Here is a 19,663-nt window from a genome sequence, read left to right on the forward strand (position 1 = left end):
AAACCAGGACAGTACAAAATAGTGTGCTTAACTTACCCTTTAGGAACATTATGCAAATACATTCCAATAATGGCTACATGTATTGTCATTTAGTGAACTGAATAAGTCATTGTTATTTATCTGAAAGTTTTAGACTAACAACTAAAGTTGACTACTTTACAGAAAGAAGAATATCACAAGCTTCAATGTTAACCAATGTAAGAAAAGTAGTTTTGATGTCAAATGAATATATAAGAGCTATAGTGGTGATAAAGCAGATTTAATGAGAGTAATCTGAGTGTCAGCTTTATCATATATGAAGAACTACCCTCTACATTATAAAGAGTAACTTCAACGTATCAGTTATTACACCAAAAGTGTGAGGACTCCAATTTATTAGTTGAGATATACTTTTACAGGTATCATTTTCATTTGTTTTTCCTTATTTCTCAAGATTTTGAAATATCAGAAATTGGGAAACCTTTCCTAGGGTGGAATAAATTCAAGATTAAAGGTAAGAATATCGGGTATGGATGAGACAGAGGTCACATGCTTGCTGCAGAGATAGAGCAAAGCTATCTCTGTGGGAAAGGGCACCTGATGTCCTGAAAAAACTAAACTGTTGCAAAGCTGCTTGAGTCTGGGGTAGAAGGAGGCTTTGGGAAATGTGTAACTTTTGACTCATCCCACCACACTGAAGCAGATGGTTCAGATCCTGCTTCTTCCTTCCCCTTTCTTTAGTTACATTTTTTACTTTCTTTACCTTGCAGCCCTATAAAATAAACAGTGCTGAGCCTCTCAGGGTCTTTGAGCCTCCATCTGAGCTCAGAGTTCCACCTGGTTCCAACTTTAACTTTATCTTTGTCTCTTGTATTCTTTCCCAATTTGCCGTCTCCTCCCTTCAGTCCTGCAACTGAACCATGCTGGTTGCGGTAAAGAAAATTTTCTATAATTATAAGACATAAAATAGAATTTCAAATGGAACTAAGTCACTGAGATTGCTTATCTATCCTTCTGTCATGGTCAGGTTCATGTGCCAACTTGCCCAAGTGGTGGTACCTGTTTGTTTGGTTGGGCAAGTGCTGGCCTGTGTGTTGCGATGAGGACATTTCATAGAATTAAATCATGATCATGTCAATTGTATCCACAGCTGATTCCATTTGTAATCAGCCAAAGGGGAGAGTCTTCTGCAGTGAGTGATGCTTAATATGATCACAGGAAGCCTCTTAAAGAGGGTTCAGAAAAGACAGACTCTCTTCCTGCTTCAGCTGGTAAGCCTCTCCTGTGCAGTTCATCCAGACCCTCCATCGGAATCTGGCTTCACAGTCTGCCCTGCAGATTTTGAACTCTGCCTTCCCACATTCACATGAGACACTTTTATAAATTTTATATTTGTGAGTGTTCCTGTTGATTCTGCTTCTCTAGAGAACCCTAACTAATACACCCTCTTTCAAAAATTTCTAAAAATATATCTCATATCCAACCTTCTTATTTCTTCACTAATCTATTAACAGACTGTATTGTGTGAAAATGTGTGTGTATACACATACATATGTATTTATATTTGTTTTCTTAAGGTCTTTTTATAGTATTTTATTAATTTGAGAAAAACAAAAAAATCTCACCTTTGTAGTGAAAGAAAAATAGTGATGTGAAACTACCCAAATTCAATAAAATCTTTCATCTAGGAAAATGTCTGTCTTGTTTGTGCATGTGTGTGATGAGTAATAATCACACAATATAAGGCTCATGCTAACTCAAAAAAAACAAGAAAAGCCTCCAGCATTCTTTTATTTATTTAGAAACAGAGACTTTTCTATACTTTATATTATTCTGCTCCAAATAATACATATTTATTTTATTCTGTTGATTTATTTTGTACCCACCAATTTGATGACATCTCAGAAGACATTTTTCTAACTAAAAAGAAAATCCTTTATTAAATATTTAGTGGTTGGAAACGTGATCTCTTTGACAATCTGCAGCCCAGTAAGATTTTTGTGATTAGATGACTCAAGAGAGTTGTTTGGAAATGAAAATTCCAGCAAAGCATTTCTTTATATAGAGAGTATTTAACTTCATTGACAATTCATTTAATTGGCTTTATATTTAAGGCATTCTAGGGACATAGTTTCATGTATTAGAAGGCTTCCAAGCCACACACACATATTCAATGGTAAATCTAACCACCTAGAAGGGATTGTGATAGATTCAGTTATGTACCCCGGGGGGGGGGGGGAACAAACATGCTCTTAGTTTTAATCTTATTCTTGTGGGTGTGAATTTATTGGAAATAGGACCTTTCAAAGATGATATTTTTAGATAAGGTGTGGGCAAATGAATCAGAATGCATCCTAATCATATTATTGGATTTATATATATATATATATAAAGCTACAGGGAAAGTATCACCTTGATGATGCCTCAAATTTGGACATCTAGTCTCAAATCTGTGAGCCAGTAAGTTGTTTAAGCTGACTCATATATTGTCTGTCATAGCAACCTGGAAACTAAGACATGGACTTCAGCACAACCTTCGACAAAGAAGTGACTAATACTGACCTCATAATAACTCTCAGGTAGCTAAGCTAAAATATAAAAACAGGAAGAGAAACTCTGAATCTGAGCAGGAATGTCCAAGGCTGCACACTGCAGAAGAAATACACTACACAGACTTACACATACAATACACATCACAGACTAGTGATTTCAACCAAATCACTAAACAAACAAATGCCAGTAAATAATAACTACATAAAACCTAAGGAGCTCAGGTAGAGAGCATATCAGCCCTCAGAGTTACTAAGATGTATTATCTAAATGCCCAGTTTTCAATGAAATTCATAAGGCATGCAAAGAAATAGAACAGTAGAACCCATCACTGAGAAAAAAAGCAGGTAATTGGAACTGTTTTTAAATGGACACAATGGTGTCTGTCACACACAAAGACTTCAAACTAGCCATTATAAATATGTTCAAAATACTAAAGTGACTATGTCAGAAGAATCACAGGAAGACACAACAAAGTCTCATCAACTAGATAATATCAAAAAAGAGATAGAAATGATTTGAAATAAGAGATAAAATGGGATTTTAGAGTGAAATGTACAATAATTAAAATGAAAAAAAAATTAACTAATGATTCTATTTTTAATGCTCTAGATGGCACTGACAGTCCATGGCATGAACTGGCAATAGAGAGACACCAAATATTATCATTGGATACTGCTACTCAAATGCTTATAAAAGGCAAGGCCCTGGGTTGACATCATCAATGGTAATGTAAACAGCTACTGGTAACTTCTCTTAGAGATATGGGAGATAAAAGTACTATTATCACTTGGACAGAACTCTTGAGAAAGGCATTCCATAAAAGCTGAATCAAAGTAAGAGAAAAATACCAATTAGGAAACATCCATCCCTGACTGGCTGGTCCATACCTCTCCCCTCTCACATGGTCTCACACCCTTAGGGAAGTGCACAGAGTTGGTATCCAGGATCCATCCCACTGTCCACCAAGGATGTAGACCATAAAATCTCCCACAGCAGTTAGGTCCCGAACTATATCCAAACACAGAGACCCAAGCCCACAAAGACCCAAACCAGACTTGAGTCATGGGGGAGGTCAGAATACAAAAGGGAAGCATGGAGGAATTTTGCAAATGGAAGGCTAGGAAGGGAACTGCAAAACCATCTCTAAAAGCAGCAAGAGCCAGGCTGAGACTACCCAAAATGAAGTGTTTGGGGACATAGGACAGGAGAGGGCATTTCAAGGTCCAGATCAGTGAGGGACAAAGAGTCTGTGAAAACATGGACAGAGATTATTTCAGCCTTGGATCCTCGTGCCCTTCTCCTGCCCATGAGGGAAAGAGCAATGGGAGGCCCAGTCCTTGCCTGGAAAAAGGTGACAGACTGGTGCAACTTGAGGAATCCTCTGTGGCAAATAAGTTAGGGGACATAGCCCCACATTGAGCCAAATTTTGACTGGTAAAGTAAGGGCACAGGAACCCCAAAGCTACAGCCCCAAGCAGTCTGACAATGCCAGGGTTCCATGACATAATTCAGCCCCACCTGGACAGAGGAAGTGGGGTTAGGGGTGCTCAGACACTCAGACACAGCTGCAGCTTGGAAATAATTCAACTCTGCTTAGTCAGAGGTACCCATGGCTTTGAGGTAATTCAGCCATGCCTGGTCAGACACACCTAGGACTTTGAGATAAATTTAGTTCCACCTGGTCAGATGCTGCCAAGGCTTGGAGGTAAAAATTTTCTGAGGACGATTAAATCATCAAGCAGCATCACTTGCTGGTTAAGTTGGTAAATGCAGGGGAATTACAGGGCTTCTCCAACTCATACAACAGACACAGTAGGAGCTGTTCTACACACCCTGCATAGGTACCCAACCATGTTTTGGCTGAGAAACATGGACAATCTAATCGCTAAAGTAATGCCCTAATACAAATCCAGGTTTTGCTGGATGGTGAAAGCAGATCACCCCTTGGCCAGCTGTTGGCTGGTGAGGTGGGAATTCTCAGTGCTGCAATCTGAGGCCTTTCCTTGTGGGAGCTTGGGAAGCACCAGACATATTGTACCCACAGGCGGGGTCTCATTTAATGTGTACAGTGCCCAAGCCCTAACCCTAGAGTTGGTGGCTAACAGCACACATCTACAGTGGTGACCTTCACTGGATTGTAGCTGGTTGGGCTTGGCCCAGCATGCAGTGGCAACTGGGGAGAAACAGTGTTGTAGAGAAGAAGTGGGCCAAGAATACTAGCTGCCAGGAAAATAGGGAAACTGCACTCTACCAGATTGCTTTTCTGACCTTCAAAGCAAATTCAAGCAACTATAAAATCTTAGGCCAGCAAGGGAAAGCAACTTTCAAAATAGTATTCTTGAGATAATCAAATTTTTAGAAAGGCACAGAAAATTCCAAAGCACTTGAAAATGCAAGAGGAGATGGCCAAGCCAAATGGCCAAATTGAAAAGCAACAGGAAGTGCAGAATTTGGAACAAGTAATATAAGAAGTATTAACAAATATCCAAAACAACTTCAATGTGTTGGCTAAAGACATAAAGGATGGCAAGAAGACATCAGAAGAGTATGAAGAAAAATTCAAAGGAGTAAATAGAAAAATAGCATATTTAGCAGAAAAGAATACTGAAATGAAAGACAGTGTAGATCAAATTAAAAATAAACTAGAGACACACATCAGTGGATTTGAAGAAGCAAATGAAAGAAAAAGTGAACTAGAGCATGGGCTATTGAATGCAAAAGAACAAAAGAGCCAATGGTGAAAAAGATGGAAAATTTTGAATTGGATTTCAGGGAAATAATGGGCAACATGAAATGGATGAACATAACAATCATTTGTATCCCAGAAGGAGAAGAGAAGAGTAATGGGCTAGGAAAAGCATTTGAAAAGATGATTGGTGAAAACTCTTCAAACCTTATAAAAGATAAAATTATGCAAATAAAATAAGGCCAACAAACTACAATTAGAATGACTCCAAATAGGCCCACTCCAAGACATTAGATTATCAAATGAGGAGAAGGAGAACATGCTGAAAAGAGATTCATCACATACAAAGGAAGTAACATAAAACTAAGTTCTGACTACTCAATGGCCACCATGGAGGCAAAAAGGCAGGGGTATGACATATTTATGACCTGAAAGAGAAAAATTTCAGACAAAACTTCTTTATCCAGCAAAGTTGTCCTTCAAAAGTGAAGGAGAGTTTAAAATCTTCACAAAGAAATGCTAAGAGAATTTGTTAACAAGAGACCTTCCCTGTAAGGAATACTAAATAGAGTTCTATCAGTTGAAAACAAAAGACAGGATATGGTGTTCTGAAGAGGAGCAAAGAAAGAGTTGACAAGCATTAGAAAAGTTAATTTAAAGCATATAAAGAGGAAGGAGGAAAAGCAGATCTGAAAAATAAAAAACAAAGGATAAGATGTTAAATTCAAGTACTGCCTTTGCAGTAATAATTTTGTATGTGAATGGATTAAACTCTCTAATTAAAAGATACAGATTGGCAGAGTGTACTAAAAAGTATGATTCATTTATATGTTGATTACAAGAGACTCATCTTATACCCAAGGATACAAATAGATTGAAAGAGAAAGGATGGAAAAAAATATTCCATCCAAGCTGTAACCAAAAGAAAGCAGGGGTAGTTATATGTTCTAGTTTGTTAGTTGCAAGAAAGCAATATACCAGGAATGTAATGGCTTTTTAAAAGGGGAATTGTCGCTAGTTTACAGTTCTAAGGCCAAGAAAATGTCCCAATTGAAACAAGGCTATAGAAATATTCAATCAAAGGCATCCAGGGAAAATACCTTGGTTCAAGAAGGCCAATGAAGTTCAGTCTTTCTCTCTTAGCTGGAAGGATTCATGGCAAACATGGTGGCACTTGCTGGCTTTCTCATGACTTTACAAAAGGCACTCTCTCCAAAATGTTACCTCTTTTAAAGGATTCCAGTAAACAACTCCACCTTCAATGGGTGGAGACACACCTCCATGGAAATCACCTAATCAAAAGTTACCACTCACAATTGGGTGGGTCACATCTCCATGGGAACAATCAAAATGCTCCCACCCAGCAATATTGAATTAGGATTAAAGGACATGGCTTTTCTGGGTTCTACCACATATTCAAACCAACACACTATACTTTTATCAAACAAAGAACAACTTTAAATGCAAAGATGTCATAAGAGACAAGTAAGGACATTATATGTTAATAAAAGGGACAATTCACCAAGAAGAAATAACAATCATAAATGTTTGTGCATCCAGTCAAGGAGCTCTGAAGTACACAAGACAAGCATTGACAAAACTGAATGGTGCAATAGACATCTCCAATACTGGGAGACTTCAGTACACAACTCTCTTCTATAGATAGAACAAGAAAGAGGATCAATAAGGAAATAGAGAATCTAAACAACATAATAAGTGAATTAGACCTAACAGACACAAATAGATTGTTGCATCCCCAAACACCAGGATATACCTTCTTCTCTAGTGCTAATGAAAAATTCTCTGGGATAGATCATATGCTGTGGCACAAAACAGGTCCCAATAAATTTAAAAACATTGAAATTATTCAAAGCACTTTCTCGCTTTCTCTGACCATAATGGAATAAAGCTGGAAATCAATAACTACCAAAGAAACAGAGCTTTACAAATATATGAAGGATAAAAAACACCCTCTTAAACAACCAGCAGGTCAAAGGAGAAATTGCACAAGAAACCAGTGAATATCTGGAGGTGAATGAAAATGAGAAAAGAACATACCATATCCTATGGGCTACAGTGAAAGCATTGCTGAGAGGGTAATTTATACCACTAAATGCCTACATTAAAAAGGAAGAAAGCTAACTGAACATACAAAGAATAAAATAATAGCAAATTAACCCTAAAGCAGGTAGAAGAAAAGAAATAACAAAGAATTAAAGCAGAAATAAATGAACTAGAGAACAAAGGATAGTATCTACTGGTACCTTTAGCTTCGATTTCAAACAGCTTTTCCGGGGGCAGTTCCTTTGTGCATCTCCAAATGTCTAGATATCATGTTGGCTCTGTGGCTCTGAACTCTCTCCAAAAATACTTCCATTTTTAAAGTACTCCAAGACATACCTTAAATGGGTGGAATCACAGCTCCATCTAATTAAAAGTTCACACCCACAATTGAGTGGACTATATCTCCATGAAAACAATCTAAAGGGTTCTACCCTAAACAGTATTGAATAAGGATTAAGAGAACATGGCTTTTCTTGGGTACATATCATTTTCAAACCAGCACATTCCACCCTCTGAACCCCCAAAAGACATGTTCTTTCCATAGATAAAATACATTCATTCGATTACACTATCATGAAAGTCTTAAACCATTTCAGTAACAAGAGAAACGCATTCAAGATCACAAACAGTACAAAATCTCATCAAAGTTAGTTGCAGTCATGGTGTGTTCTAAGACAAAAAATTCTCCTCTGGACCTGTAAAACTCAGAACAAGTTATCTGCTTCCAATATGCAATAAAAGGGCAGTCATAGGATACATGTTCCCATTTTGCCACAGGGAGAAATGGAAAGGGAGGTATGGGTCATCAGACCAAACAGCTCTAAAACCCTACAGGGCAAATTCCACTGGATTTCAAAGTGCAAGAGTCATTTATCTTCAGGCTTTAGAAAGCACAGTCACATCCTCTCTAAGGGCCTATGCAGTGGCCCTGCCCTCTGCAAACACTGAGGTGAGGGTTGCAGCATTGGGATTCATTGCAGCAAACCATCTTTCTCTTGGCTTCAACCTCTCCAGGTATTGGCAAAGCACCTGGGCTCTATGCCATCTCCAGGACACAAGCTCAAACCCTGCAGAACAACGGAGCGATCACCAGGCTTCCCCCAACCCTTGGTTTATACACTCCACTCTCTCCAAGGCCTGGGATGGCAAAAAACTTCCTGAGCAACAAAGCAAAAGGCCTGCCCTCTGCTTCCAGGGCAAACTCACCATCTCTATGTGCATGGGTGTCTGCTCTATGTGCCTGCAGTTTCCTGGCTCAAGACCTCTTAAGCCATTTTTCCTTCAATTTGCATCTTTTAGTCCAGATTGGTCATGGTTCTGTTTATACAGAACCTGCAACACTCTTATTGGTTTTCAATGTAGTATGTAGAGATCATAGCTTTCGGACAACAGGATTTTCCATAAGTCATTTCTGGATAACTCCATCACCAATCCTCACTTGTCCTGAAGTGGTTGACTGCTTTTATATTTAGTTAAATCCTCATATTTTGCCCTACTCACTGGTATCTCACTTTCTGGAAGCCTAGAATTTTCCAGACCACCAATCTCTGTTTTCTTTGTACTCAAGTGTTCAGTTTTCAACTGATTTATTTCCTGTTGCATCCAGAGTTCAGTTCTCAACTTACCTCTTTCCTCACACAATCTACTATAAGCTACAAGGAGAAGCCAAGTTGCATTTTCCACATTTATTTTAGAAATTTCCTCAGCTAAGTATCCTGGGATGTTGCTTTAAATTCTAGCTTCCGTCCAACAGCAGAACTCAATTGGCCAAATTACCTGCCATTTTAAAACAAGAATTACCTTCCTTCCAGTTTGCAATAACACACACCTCATTTCTGTGTAAAACCTCCTCAGGGGTATCTTTAGAGTCCACAATTCTACCAATAGTTTCTTCAAACCGTTCTAGGTCTTCTTTATCAAGCTCCTCACAACTCTTCTATCATTTTCCTCATATCCATTTAAAAAGCCATACCAACATGTTTGGTATTTGCAAACCACAGCAGCACCCCACTTCTCTTATACCAAAATCTGTTTTGGTTTGCTAATTGCTGCCAGAATGCAATATATGAGAAATAGGGTGCCTTTTAAAAATATAATTTATTTAAATTACTTGTTTACAGTTTAAGGCTATAAAAATGTCCAAACTAAGGCATCCATGGAAAGATACCTTGACTCAAGAAAGGCCTATGAGTCCAGAACACCTCTGTCAGCTGGGAAGGCATGTGGCTGGCATCTACTGGGGTCTTTGACTTCTAGTTTCAAACAGCTTCCATGGAGGCATTTTCTTTCTGCATCTCTAAACATCTGAGTCTCATGTTCACTCTGTGGGCTCTGGACTCACTCCAAAATGTTTCCCTTTTTAAAAGACTCCAGTAAACAATTCAAGACACAGCTTAAATGGGCAAAGTCATGACTTCATTTAATTAAAAGTTTACACCCACAATGGAGTGTATTATACCTCCAAGTAAACAATCTGTTCAAAGAGTTCCAGCCTAAACAATGTTGAATGAGTATTAAGAGAACATGGATTTTCTGAGGTACATGACATTTTCAAACCAGCACACTAAGAAAAATTCCAACAAACTACTTTTCAGACTTGAAAAAAGTTTGTTACCAAATTTACTTGTAATGGGAGGAGCTCTCAAATTGCCAAAAACATCCTAAAAAATATGAAGGGGGAAGACTTTCATTTCCTGACTTTAAAGTTTATTATAAGGCCATTGTATTATAAACAGTATGGTATTGGCACAAAGATAGGCATATCAAAAATGGAATTGAACTGAGAGTTCAGAAAGAGACACCCTAGATATATAGACAACTGATTTTTGACAAAGCTCCTAAATCTACTGAACTGGGACAGAATAGTCTCTTCAATAAATGGTGCTGGGATAACTAGATATCCATAGCCAAAGGAATGAAAGAGGACATGTACCTCATACACTATATGAAAAATAATTCAGAGTAGATCAAAGGCCTAAGTATAAGATCCAGTACCATAAAACTCCTAGAAGAAAATACAGGGAAACATCTTCTAAGTCTCGTTAGAGGAGGTAGCTTCACAGATCTTAAACCCAAAACACAAGCAACTAAAGAAAAAAAAAATAGTTAAATGGGAATGCCTCAAAATAAAATGCTTCTGTTCCTCAAAGGACTTTGCCTAAAAGGTGAAGAAGGTGCCAACTCAATGGGAGAAAATATATGGAAACCGTTTTCCTGATAAGAGTTTGATATACAGTATACACAAAGAAATCCTACAATTCAATAACAAAAGGACTATCAACCCAATTATAAAATGGAAAAAAAAGCTATGAATAGACATTTTTCTGAAGAGGCTATATAAATGGCTACTAAGCACATGAAAAGATGTTTCTCTTCATTAGTTATTAGGGAAATGCAAATCATCTCACACTGATAAGAATGGCTGCCATTAAAGAAACAGGATCCTACAAATGTTGGACAGGATAGAGAAATTGGAATTCTTATTCATTGCTGGTGGGAATGTATAATGCTACAGTCACTTAGGAGGACAATTTGGAGATTCCTCATAAAATAAATATTGAGTTACCCTACAACCAAGCAATCCCACTGCTCAATAGATGTCCAGAAGATCTGAAAGCAGTGATACAAACAGACATTTTCATACCAATGTTTATAGTGGTATTATTCACAATTACCAAAGGATGGAAACAATCCAAGTGTCCACCAACAGATGAGTGGATAAACAAACTATGGTACATACACAAGATGGAATATTATGCAGCAGTAAGAAAAAATGAGGTTCTGAAGCATATGACAACATGGATGAACCTTGAGGACACAATGCTGAGTGAAATAAATCAGGTATAGAGGGATAGATACTATATGTTCACTAATACGAATGCCCTAGGAAATGTAAACTCAGACTCTTGAGAACACTGGTTAGGAACACCAGTTCAATGTTATAAGAAAGCAGTGAAGTTCCTTGACATGTTCCTAACTGTAAATGAAAATGCTTCTAAAATTTCAGGAGTAAGAATGATGTTGGTGTTACTTTTTTTTATATATACTTTTCAGATTAATAAAGTTCTTTTGTATTATTAGTTCAAGACTTTATCATAAACATTTATTGAATGTTTTTGTTACCTCCATTGAAATGACTGCATGTTTTTCTCTATCAATCTACTAATATGCTGAATTAAAAATATAAATCTTAAAAGAAGAAAAAAAAAAAGTCAAGGCTCTGGGTGACAGTGTATTTCATATCCTAACAGAGTTTTGTGGAGTTAGAAAGTATAATGTTGTTCCTAAATAGACTGGATGTAGTTTTTAAAGAAAGAGAGAAGCTCTAGTCTTCAAATTTCCAGCTTGAAGTGCTGCATGAAGGACATGAAGCTTTCTATGTGTGTCCTGAATGAAAATCTTAATTCTTGTAGCTTCAGATTTGAGATTTCTAAAAACCCAAACCAGAGTTTCATTGTGGGAGGGGGTAACTTAACATGTAAACAGAATTCTTGACTTTGCAGGATATCTGTGTCAAAGTGAGGATACTGACTGAAAAGAATGAGACCTTGAAAATTGGAATGAGTTCATATGGGCTGATAAAGATGATGACTGGGAGGGGACAGCGAAACCTTAGATTTTTCTGAGTCTTCATTGTCTGATGATAATGTGATAGTCTGCCCTAAGGAATCCCTCACCCAATCTCAAGTCAGCCCTGAGGAATTAGCTAGCCAGCCTCCATTTGAAGAGATTACAATTGTGCTTGATAGCCTGTGTTTGTCTCATAGGAGGTAACAACACTCATACCTCTGAAGAGATCATCCCTGTTTCACCACATGGAATTTCCATGGAATGCCCTGATTTAGTTGGTTTGAAAGATATTACTAATCCCTCTCAGGAGCCACTTTCACCACCCCTATTTTCTTGCAGACATATCAATATATTGACATCTAACCAGGCCCTTCATGAAAGGTGAAGTACAAAGTGTGATCCATAAAGAGCTGCTCTACATTCTAAAACACTGCATGATGTTTCCAATTTATATAGACATAAATTATTGGAATCTGTGTAGAATGTATATTAAAAGTGTGGGATAAGGATGGAAAGAACATAAAGTTGGATCAGACTGAATTTATTGATATGGGTCCAATAAGTTTAGATTTTGAATTCAATTTTGTAGCTTGACAGAGTAGAAGGGGCTCTAATAGTTTGCTCAGGTTTTGGATGAAGCATGGACTTACATTACCCGAGGTCCTAATGTCAGAATTGTCTTGGTATAATGTGCGTAAGGGAATTCAAAGTCTTAGAGAGACTGGAATGTTAGAGTGCATTTATCATGTGAGAGCTGCTCACCTGCCCCAGGAATGTCCATATGACACCCACTTTTCACCAGGATAATGACAAATACATGTGTGAAAAGCAGCTCCATCATCCTTCAAGAGCTCTGTAGTTGGTCTTCTCTACAGTAATGTAGATCATACATTACTTTGGGAACTGTTGCCATTGAATTTGGATCCTTAAACACAGTAAGGATGTTCAGACCCAGGGTTGGTAGAAGACAAGTGGCATCAGCTAATCATTTAATTGCCAAAGGCAATGTAGGCATGACTACAATAATGGACAACAGAGTTAAAGCAGTACACAAAATAGTCTGACTCAGAGACCTATGGCATTGGCTAGTTGATCATCAGATACCTGAAATAAAAAAATGGGCTGTCTACTAAATTCTTACTTGATCTATATAAGCAGAAGAGTTCTAGGTCAGTTGAACAAAAGTCGAACTTGAAACATGAAACACTTGTCACAGCCCTTCAATCAATTCCCAGACTTGAGACAGTTTTACAGGCTCAGAACCCCTTGAATGAAGGGAAGGCCAAGTCCCCTTGGGGAAAATGCTGCTACTCTGCTAAAAATTTGTACTGTTCATTGTCCTCATAGTCTTCTCCAAAGGAATCTATGGCCTTTTGCCAGGGTGACTGTGTACTGAGGAAAAGAAAATGGTCAGACATTTCAGGGATTATCAGACACTTCCTTGACATTGTTATTAATTACAGTATACCCCCAAAATGTCATTGTGGTCCATCAGTCTGTAAAGGAACTTATGGATGTCATATGATCAATGGAATTTTAGATCAGGTTCATTTTGCAGTGGATCCAGGGTCCACAAGCCCATCTGTGGCTATTTTCCTAGGTCCAGAAGACTTATTTAGAATAGGTATACTCAGAAACTGGAAGAATCCTGTTTGTTCTCTGGTATGTACAGTAAGGGCTATTATGGTAAGAGAGGCCAAGTGGAAGCTAACAGAGCTTCCTTGACTTGAAAAACAGTAAAAAGCAAAACAAATAAACAAGTGAAAAATACACTACTACATTCCTGGAGGAATTTCAGAGATCAGTGCCACCAACAAAGAATTGAAAGATACAAGAGTAATGATTCCCACCACATTCCCATTCAATTCTCCTATTTGGCCTGTACAGTAAACACATGGATCTTGGAGAATGATGTCGATCATTGTAAACTTAACTAGGTGGTAACTCTTATTGCAGCAGCTATTATTGATATGATATCATTGCTTGAAGAAATCAACACATACCCTAGTACTGGGTTTGCAGCTACTGATATGGCAGATACTTTTTTCTTTGTCTGTTAATAAAGATCATCAGAAATAGTTTTCTTTCAACTGGCAAGGTCAGCAATATTCCCTCACTACCTTACCAAATGGTTATATCAACTCTTTACTCTATGTCATTATCTAGTTCACAGGGAATTATTGATTATCTTTCCCTTCCACAAAACAATGGTCTATTATATTGATGACATCATGTTGACTGGACCTAGTAAGCAAGAATCAGCAACTACTGCAGACTTATCAGGAAGACATTTGTATTTCAGAGGATGAGTGATAAATCCAATAAAAATTCAAGGACCTTCTTGTAACTCAGTGAAATTTCTAGGTTTCCAGTGTTGTGGTGCATATCAATAAATCTCTTCTGAGATTAAGGGTGAGCTATTGAATCTGGCCCTTCCTGCAACTGAAAATGAGGCACAATGCCTAGCTATTCTCTTTAGATTTTAGAGGCAACATGTTTCTCATTTGAGTGTGCTACTCTGGCCATTTTCTTAGTAACTCAAAAATCTACTTTTCAGTGGGGATCAGAACAAAAGGAGATTGTGCAAATTCAGCAAAGTTTGTACAAAAGCAACATGTAAAATCATTAGTGTGTCTATACACTAGTAATGGTCAATTTGAAGAGAAAATCAAGAAAAAATCCATATAAAATAGCAACAAAATGAATAAAATATCTAGGAATAAATTTAGCCAAGGATGCAAAAGATTTGTACAAGGAAAACTACAGGATGTTGGTAAAAGAAAATAAAGAAGTCCTAAGTAAATGGAAGGACATTTGATGTTCATGGATTAGAAGAATAAATATTGTCATTGTTAAGATGTCAACTCTACCCAGAGTGATTTAAAGTTTCAATGCAATGCTTACCAAAAGTCTAACATACTTCTTCACAGAAATGGAAAAGCCAACCAACAAATTCATATGGAACGGTAAATGACCTCATCTTGAAAAAGAAGAGGATAGTTGAAAGCAATGGAATTGAATTAAGAGTTCAGAAATAAACCCTCGCATCTATGACCAACTTATTTTTGACAAGGGTGTCAAGTCCATTCAATAGGGAATGAATAGTCTCTTCATTGAATGCTGGCGGAAAAACTGAGAATCCATATGCAAAAGAATGAAAATGGACCCCTATCTTACACTGTATACAAAAATTAATTCAAAATGGATCAAATAACTAAGTATAAGAACCAAAACTGCAAAAATCCTAGAAGAATATATAAAGAAACATCTTCAGGACATTAAGAAGCGGTTTTAGACTTTACACCAAAATCATGAGTAACAAAAGAAAACACAATACATAAGTGAGACAATCAAATTGTAAAACATTTGTGCATCAAGAACTTTATAAATTTACATAATGGGATAAAATATTTGGAAACCATATATCTTATAAGGGTTTAATATCCAGAATACATAAAGAAATTCTATAACTCAGCAACAAAAGACAAACAAAAAATACGAAAGGATATTTTAGAGGCTGAAAGCAGGTGACATCAGATAGTATTTAAAATTCAAGCAAAAATAAAGAGAATTGGCAAAGCAGTGATGTAAATAGTTATGAGGGATGGTATAATTGCATAATTTTCTCCTTTCTTCTCTTAGCTGATTTAAGAAGTAAATTGCATAAAACAAAATACATACCACATAGTAGTAGTGTTCTCAGGCTTATAACATAGCACTGTAATATGTTTGACAAAATGAGCCAAAGAAGAGGCAAGTGGGAACAATAATGAATTAGAGGCAGTGCATGACAGTAACTCATATCTATAGCAATAAATGAATACAATAATAATTAGTTGATAATAAAGTTAATACAACAAAGTCTATAAATATTTAATTGCTCTCCTTTGCTTAAATTCTTGAAAAGGCATACAATTATATAAAATAATAATTGTAGCAATATATTGTCGGTTTGTAATACATAAATATTAATATGTATAGTAACAACAACACACGAAAGAGGAGAAAGAATGGAGCTATATGAGAGTAAGGTTTATGTATTTCCCTGGAATTGACTTAGTGTAAATTTGGTAAAGATTGTAGTAAGTGAGTTGGGTATTATATACTGTAGAGTTGCAAATAAGATTATTTTTAATTAGGAAAAGTTATTAAGGTAATTAAAATTTTCACTAAAAATATTTACTTAATAAGCATAGGAGGAGAGAGTAATAAAATGTCATGAGATACATAGAAATGAAATATTGAAATGGCACATATAAATCCAACATATCAAAATAACACTAAATATGACTGGAGAAAACAAAGGAATTAAAGATAGAAGTTGTCAGGTTAGATTTTTAAAATAAATTAGATCTGGCTATTTGCTCTCTAAAGTAGAAAAATTTAGGTTGAAATATTGCAAATGAATTGAAAATTCAAAGATGGAAAAGATCCATCATGCAAACAACAACCACAAGACTTGACAGCTATAACTGTATCAGAAAACTATATCAGAAAACTATATACTTTAAAATCAAAAATGTTACTAGCGATAAAGAACGACATATGATATTTATAAAAGGCCCAAAACATCAGAAAGACATGTAAATTTTAAATACATATCGAGATACAAAGTACATTTTTTAAAAAGCCTACAGAATTGAGGAGAGAAATGAATAATTCAATAATAGTGCTTAGAAATTTCAATACCCCACTTTCAATAATGATAGAACAAATAGGTAAATAAATAGCAAATATAAGACTTGAACAACACTATAAACCAATGAGCTATAACAGGTCTCTCTAGAACTTACCTACCCACAAAACAAAAAATGCACATTCTTCTCAAGCACACATGGAACATTCACCAGGATATTCTACTTGCTTGTCTATAGAGGAAGCCTCAATTTAATGGATGAAACATACAAATATGTTTCCGTCAGCAGTGGAACAAAATTAGAAATTGACTATGGATGGAAATTTTAGGAATTTACAAACATGTGGGAATTAAACAACTTACTCCTAAGTAATGGGTGAAGAAGAAATCACAAACGTAATTAGAAATTACCTTGAGATAAATGAAAAGGAAAACACAAAATAACGATAGTAATAGGATGCAGATCAAACATTCCCTTGAAACTACTGAGGGTAGCCCCAAAGTCCTTTGTGCAGAAGGTGAAATTAAAAGAGAACTTCCTTCCTTTGCTCTTCTTTTGGTGAGAAACTGTATCGTGGAGAAATACAAGCTTAGGGTTGTTTGGAAGCAGTCATAAATTCAGTTTTGGAGGGTAAGTCCATTAGCAAAAACTAGAAATTAATAACTGTATAGGCCTATGTCAGGGAAAATGAAACTTCTCATATCAGTAGCCTAACCTTCATACTTATGAAACAAGAAAAAGGAAATCAAAACTAAACACAAAACCAGCAGAAGGAAGGAAATAATAATGTTTAGAGTGGAAAAATGAAATAAAGAAGAGATCAACAGTAAAGAAAATCTGTGACAGTAGAAGTTGGATATGAAAAGATCAACAAAATTAACAAATCTTTAGCTACACTGATAGAGAGAACAAGACTGATAATGAGGGCAGGGCAAGAACAAGAGTGAGAGAAAGAGCTAGAAGGCTGATCAAGGAAGTGGGAAAAGTTTTCCAAAGAATGGGAGAAAATATTTGTATGTCATATAACTGAAAAGAGACTGGTATCCAGAATACAAAAATAACTTTTGCAACTCATAATAATAATATTAAAATCAGCTCAGTTATAAAATGGGCAGAGTAAACATTTCTCCAAGGAAGATATGCAAAGACACAGTAAAACAGGGACGTATGCTCAACATCTTTAGCTATTAAGAAAATGCAAATAAAAACCACAAGAGACCACTTCAAATCCAGTAGGATGAATATTATCAAATGGACAGGTGATAACACGTGGGCAAGCATGTGGAGAATTTGGAGTCCTCATTGAAGACTGGATGAAATAGCCAAACAGTATAACCACTTTGTAAACAATTTGGAAATTCCTTAAAATGTTAAATGATGTATAATTCCACTCCTAGGTATATACCCAGAGAATTCAAAACATGTCCATATGCAAATGTTCTTACAGAATTACTAACGATAGGCAAAACATGAAAACAGCACAGATGTTAGTCAAATGATGTCTGGGTATATAAAATGTGGTGTATCCAAACGAAGGAATAGTATTCAATAATAAAAAGAATGAACTACTGGTATATGCTACAGCATGGATGAAACTTGAAAATACTATATTTAGTGAAAACATCCACTCAAACAAGACCACATATTGAATGATTCTATTGATAGGAAATGACTAGAAGGATCAAATCTAGAGACAGAGTGTAGTGTTTGCCTGGGCCTGGGGACATGAGGTGGGCTGGGGGATGGGTAGTGGCTGCTAATGCACTCTTGGCTCTTCTTTTTTGGGAAAATGAAAATGTTCTGAATTTAGATTATAGTAATGGTTGCACAAATCTCTACATATACTAAAAGCCAATGATTTTTTAAAGATACCAATGACCTTTTAAAAAAAAAATACTGATTTTCTATGTCTTTTTCAAGTGAAAGAAATTTATGGTTATAGATTTCTTATTTAGCATCAAATCATAATATAAGGATTTCATAGCAGCAAGACTGCTACAAATGCATATTTTTTGCAATATTGTCCAAAATTTTATTTTACGTATTTTAATCTGATCTTATATAGATAAATGCAACTTTTTATTACACTGACCCATCAATATACCCGAAAGTAAGAAATCCAAAAACTGTGCTTTCCAAAATCAACTCAGCCATAAATATTTTAATAGCCTGGTGCCCTCATTCATATAAAATATACAGACTTTCACAGTAATTTTCAGAGCTACCTGTGGAGTGACATCTATGGTTTTCCAAATACTGCCTATAGAAAATAAACCTTACATTATTTTATTTGAAACTTATATATCAAGAAATTTCCCGTTTTGAAGTGCTTACCTCCTGTGCTCCAGATATATAGGACTGTGTGGTTTTCTATTTATGGTAGAACTATTATCAGTTAACTACAATGAGAACAATTGGACTGATCTATTGATTCTGAAAATAAAAGACACACACTAAAAAAGAGGTGTTATTGTAAGTGTTCTCAAGTTTACTATTACTTTTGAAAGTAGCAACAAGTTATTATGAGATTAGAAAATGCTTTGTCTTAAAATGATCTCCAATAATATAATGACCAATACACTATGCATATTACCATGCCAGCATTCAGGAAAAAAAAAAAGAGATCACTGTCAAACCAATGTCTATAGTTCTCTCTCTTATCAAAATGCCTTACCTTTGTCTTGGCAGGCTGATGAGTGGTTGTTTATGGCACCTCTTGCTAAGGCTGAAGAGCTTGTGTACGATTTTCTGTGCCTTTTGGAAAAGTTGCTTCATGCTGTTCTCCAGTTGTTCATAACGGCGTTGAAAGCTAGAGTCCATTGTCCACAGATGCATTATGGTAGATGTGTTCAGAAAATAATTCATGGGTAGCCTTTTCATAAAGAACTTGAATTCATCTGAAAAAAGTGAAAATTCAGCACTTACATTACAAAACAATTACTTTTCCTTCTCCTCCAAAACAAATTTAATACGTTAGTGTTACAATAAATAAATACTGTCTTATATTCATAGTAGCAATTAACAGAATGATGGGAAATTTTGAATCCTTAGGATTTTCTTTTTGTTCCCTTTAAAATAGAACTTGCATGGTAAAGGAAAATCAAAATTAGCATACGTGATAAAGCAAAGAGTTTGGACAGGAAGTTTAATTTCAAATTATTTGTTTCATATTCTC

General features: G+C 36.1%; 1 protein-coding gene across 1 annotated transcript in view; it reads right to left on the reverse strand.

Moving 5' to 3' along the window:
- Positions 1 to 19,663, reverse strand: part of BRINP3 (BMP/retinoic acid inducible neural specific 3) — a 553,553-nt gene that overhangs the window by 70,896 nt on the left and 462,994 nt on the right. The window contains exon 7 of the mRNA XM_077157266.1: positions 19,163 to 19,385. Coding sequence (XP_077013381.1) covers positions 19,163 to 19,385 — 223 coding nt within the window. The remainder of the gene's footprint in view (positions 1 to 19,162; positions 19,386 to 19,663) is intronic.

Source organism: Tamandua tetradactyla, chromosome 4 (assembly GCF_023851605.1).
Source record: "Tamandua tetradactyla isolate mTamTet1 chromosome 4, mTamTet1.pri, whole genome shotgun sequence".
Taxonomy (NCBI): domain Eukaryota; kingdom Metazoa; phylum Chordata; class Mammalia; order Pilosa; family Myrmecophagidae; genus Tamandua; species Tamandua tetradactyla.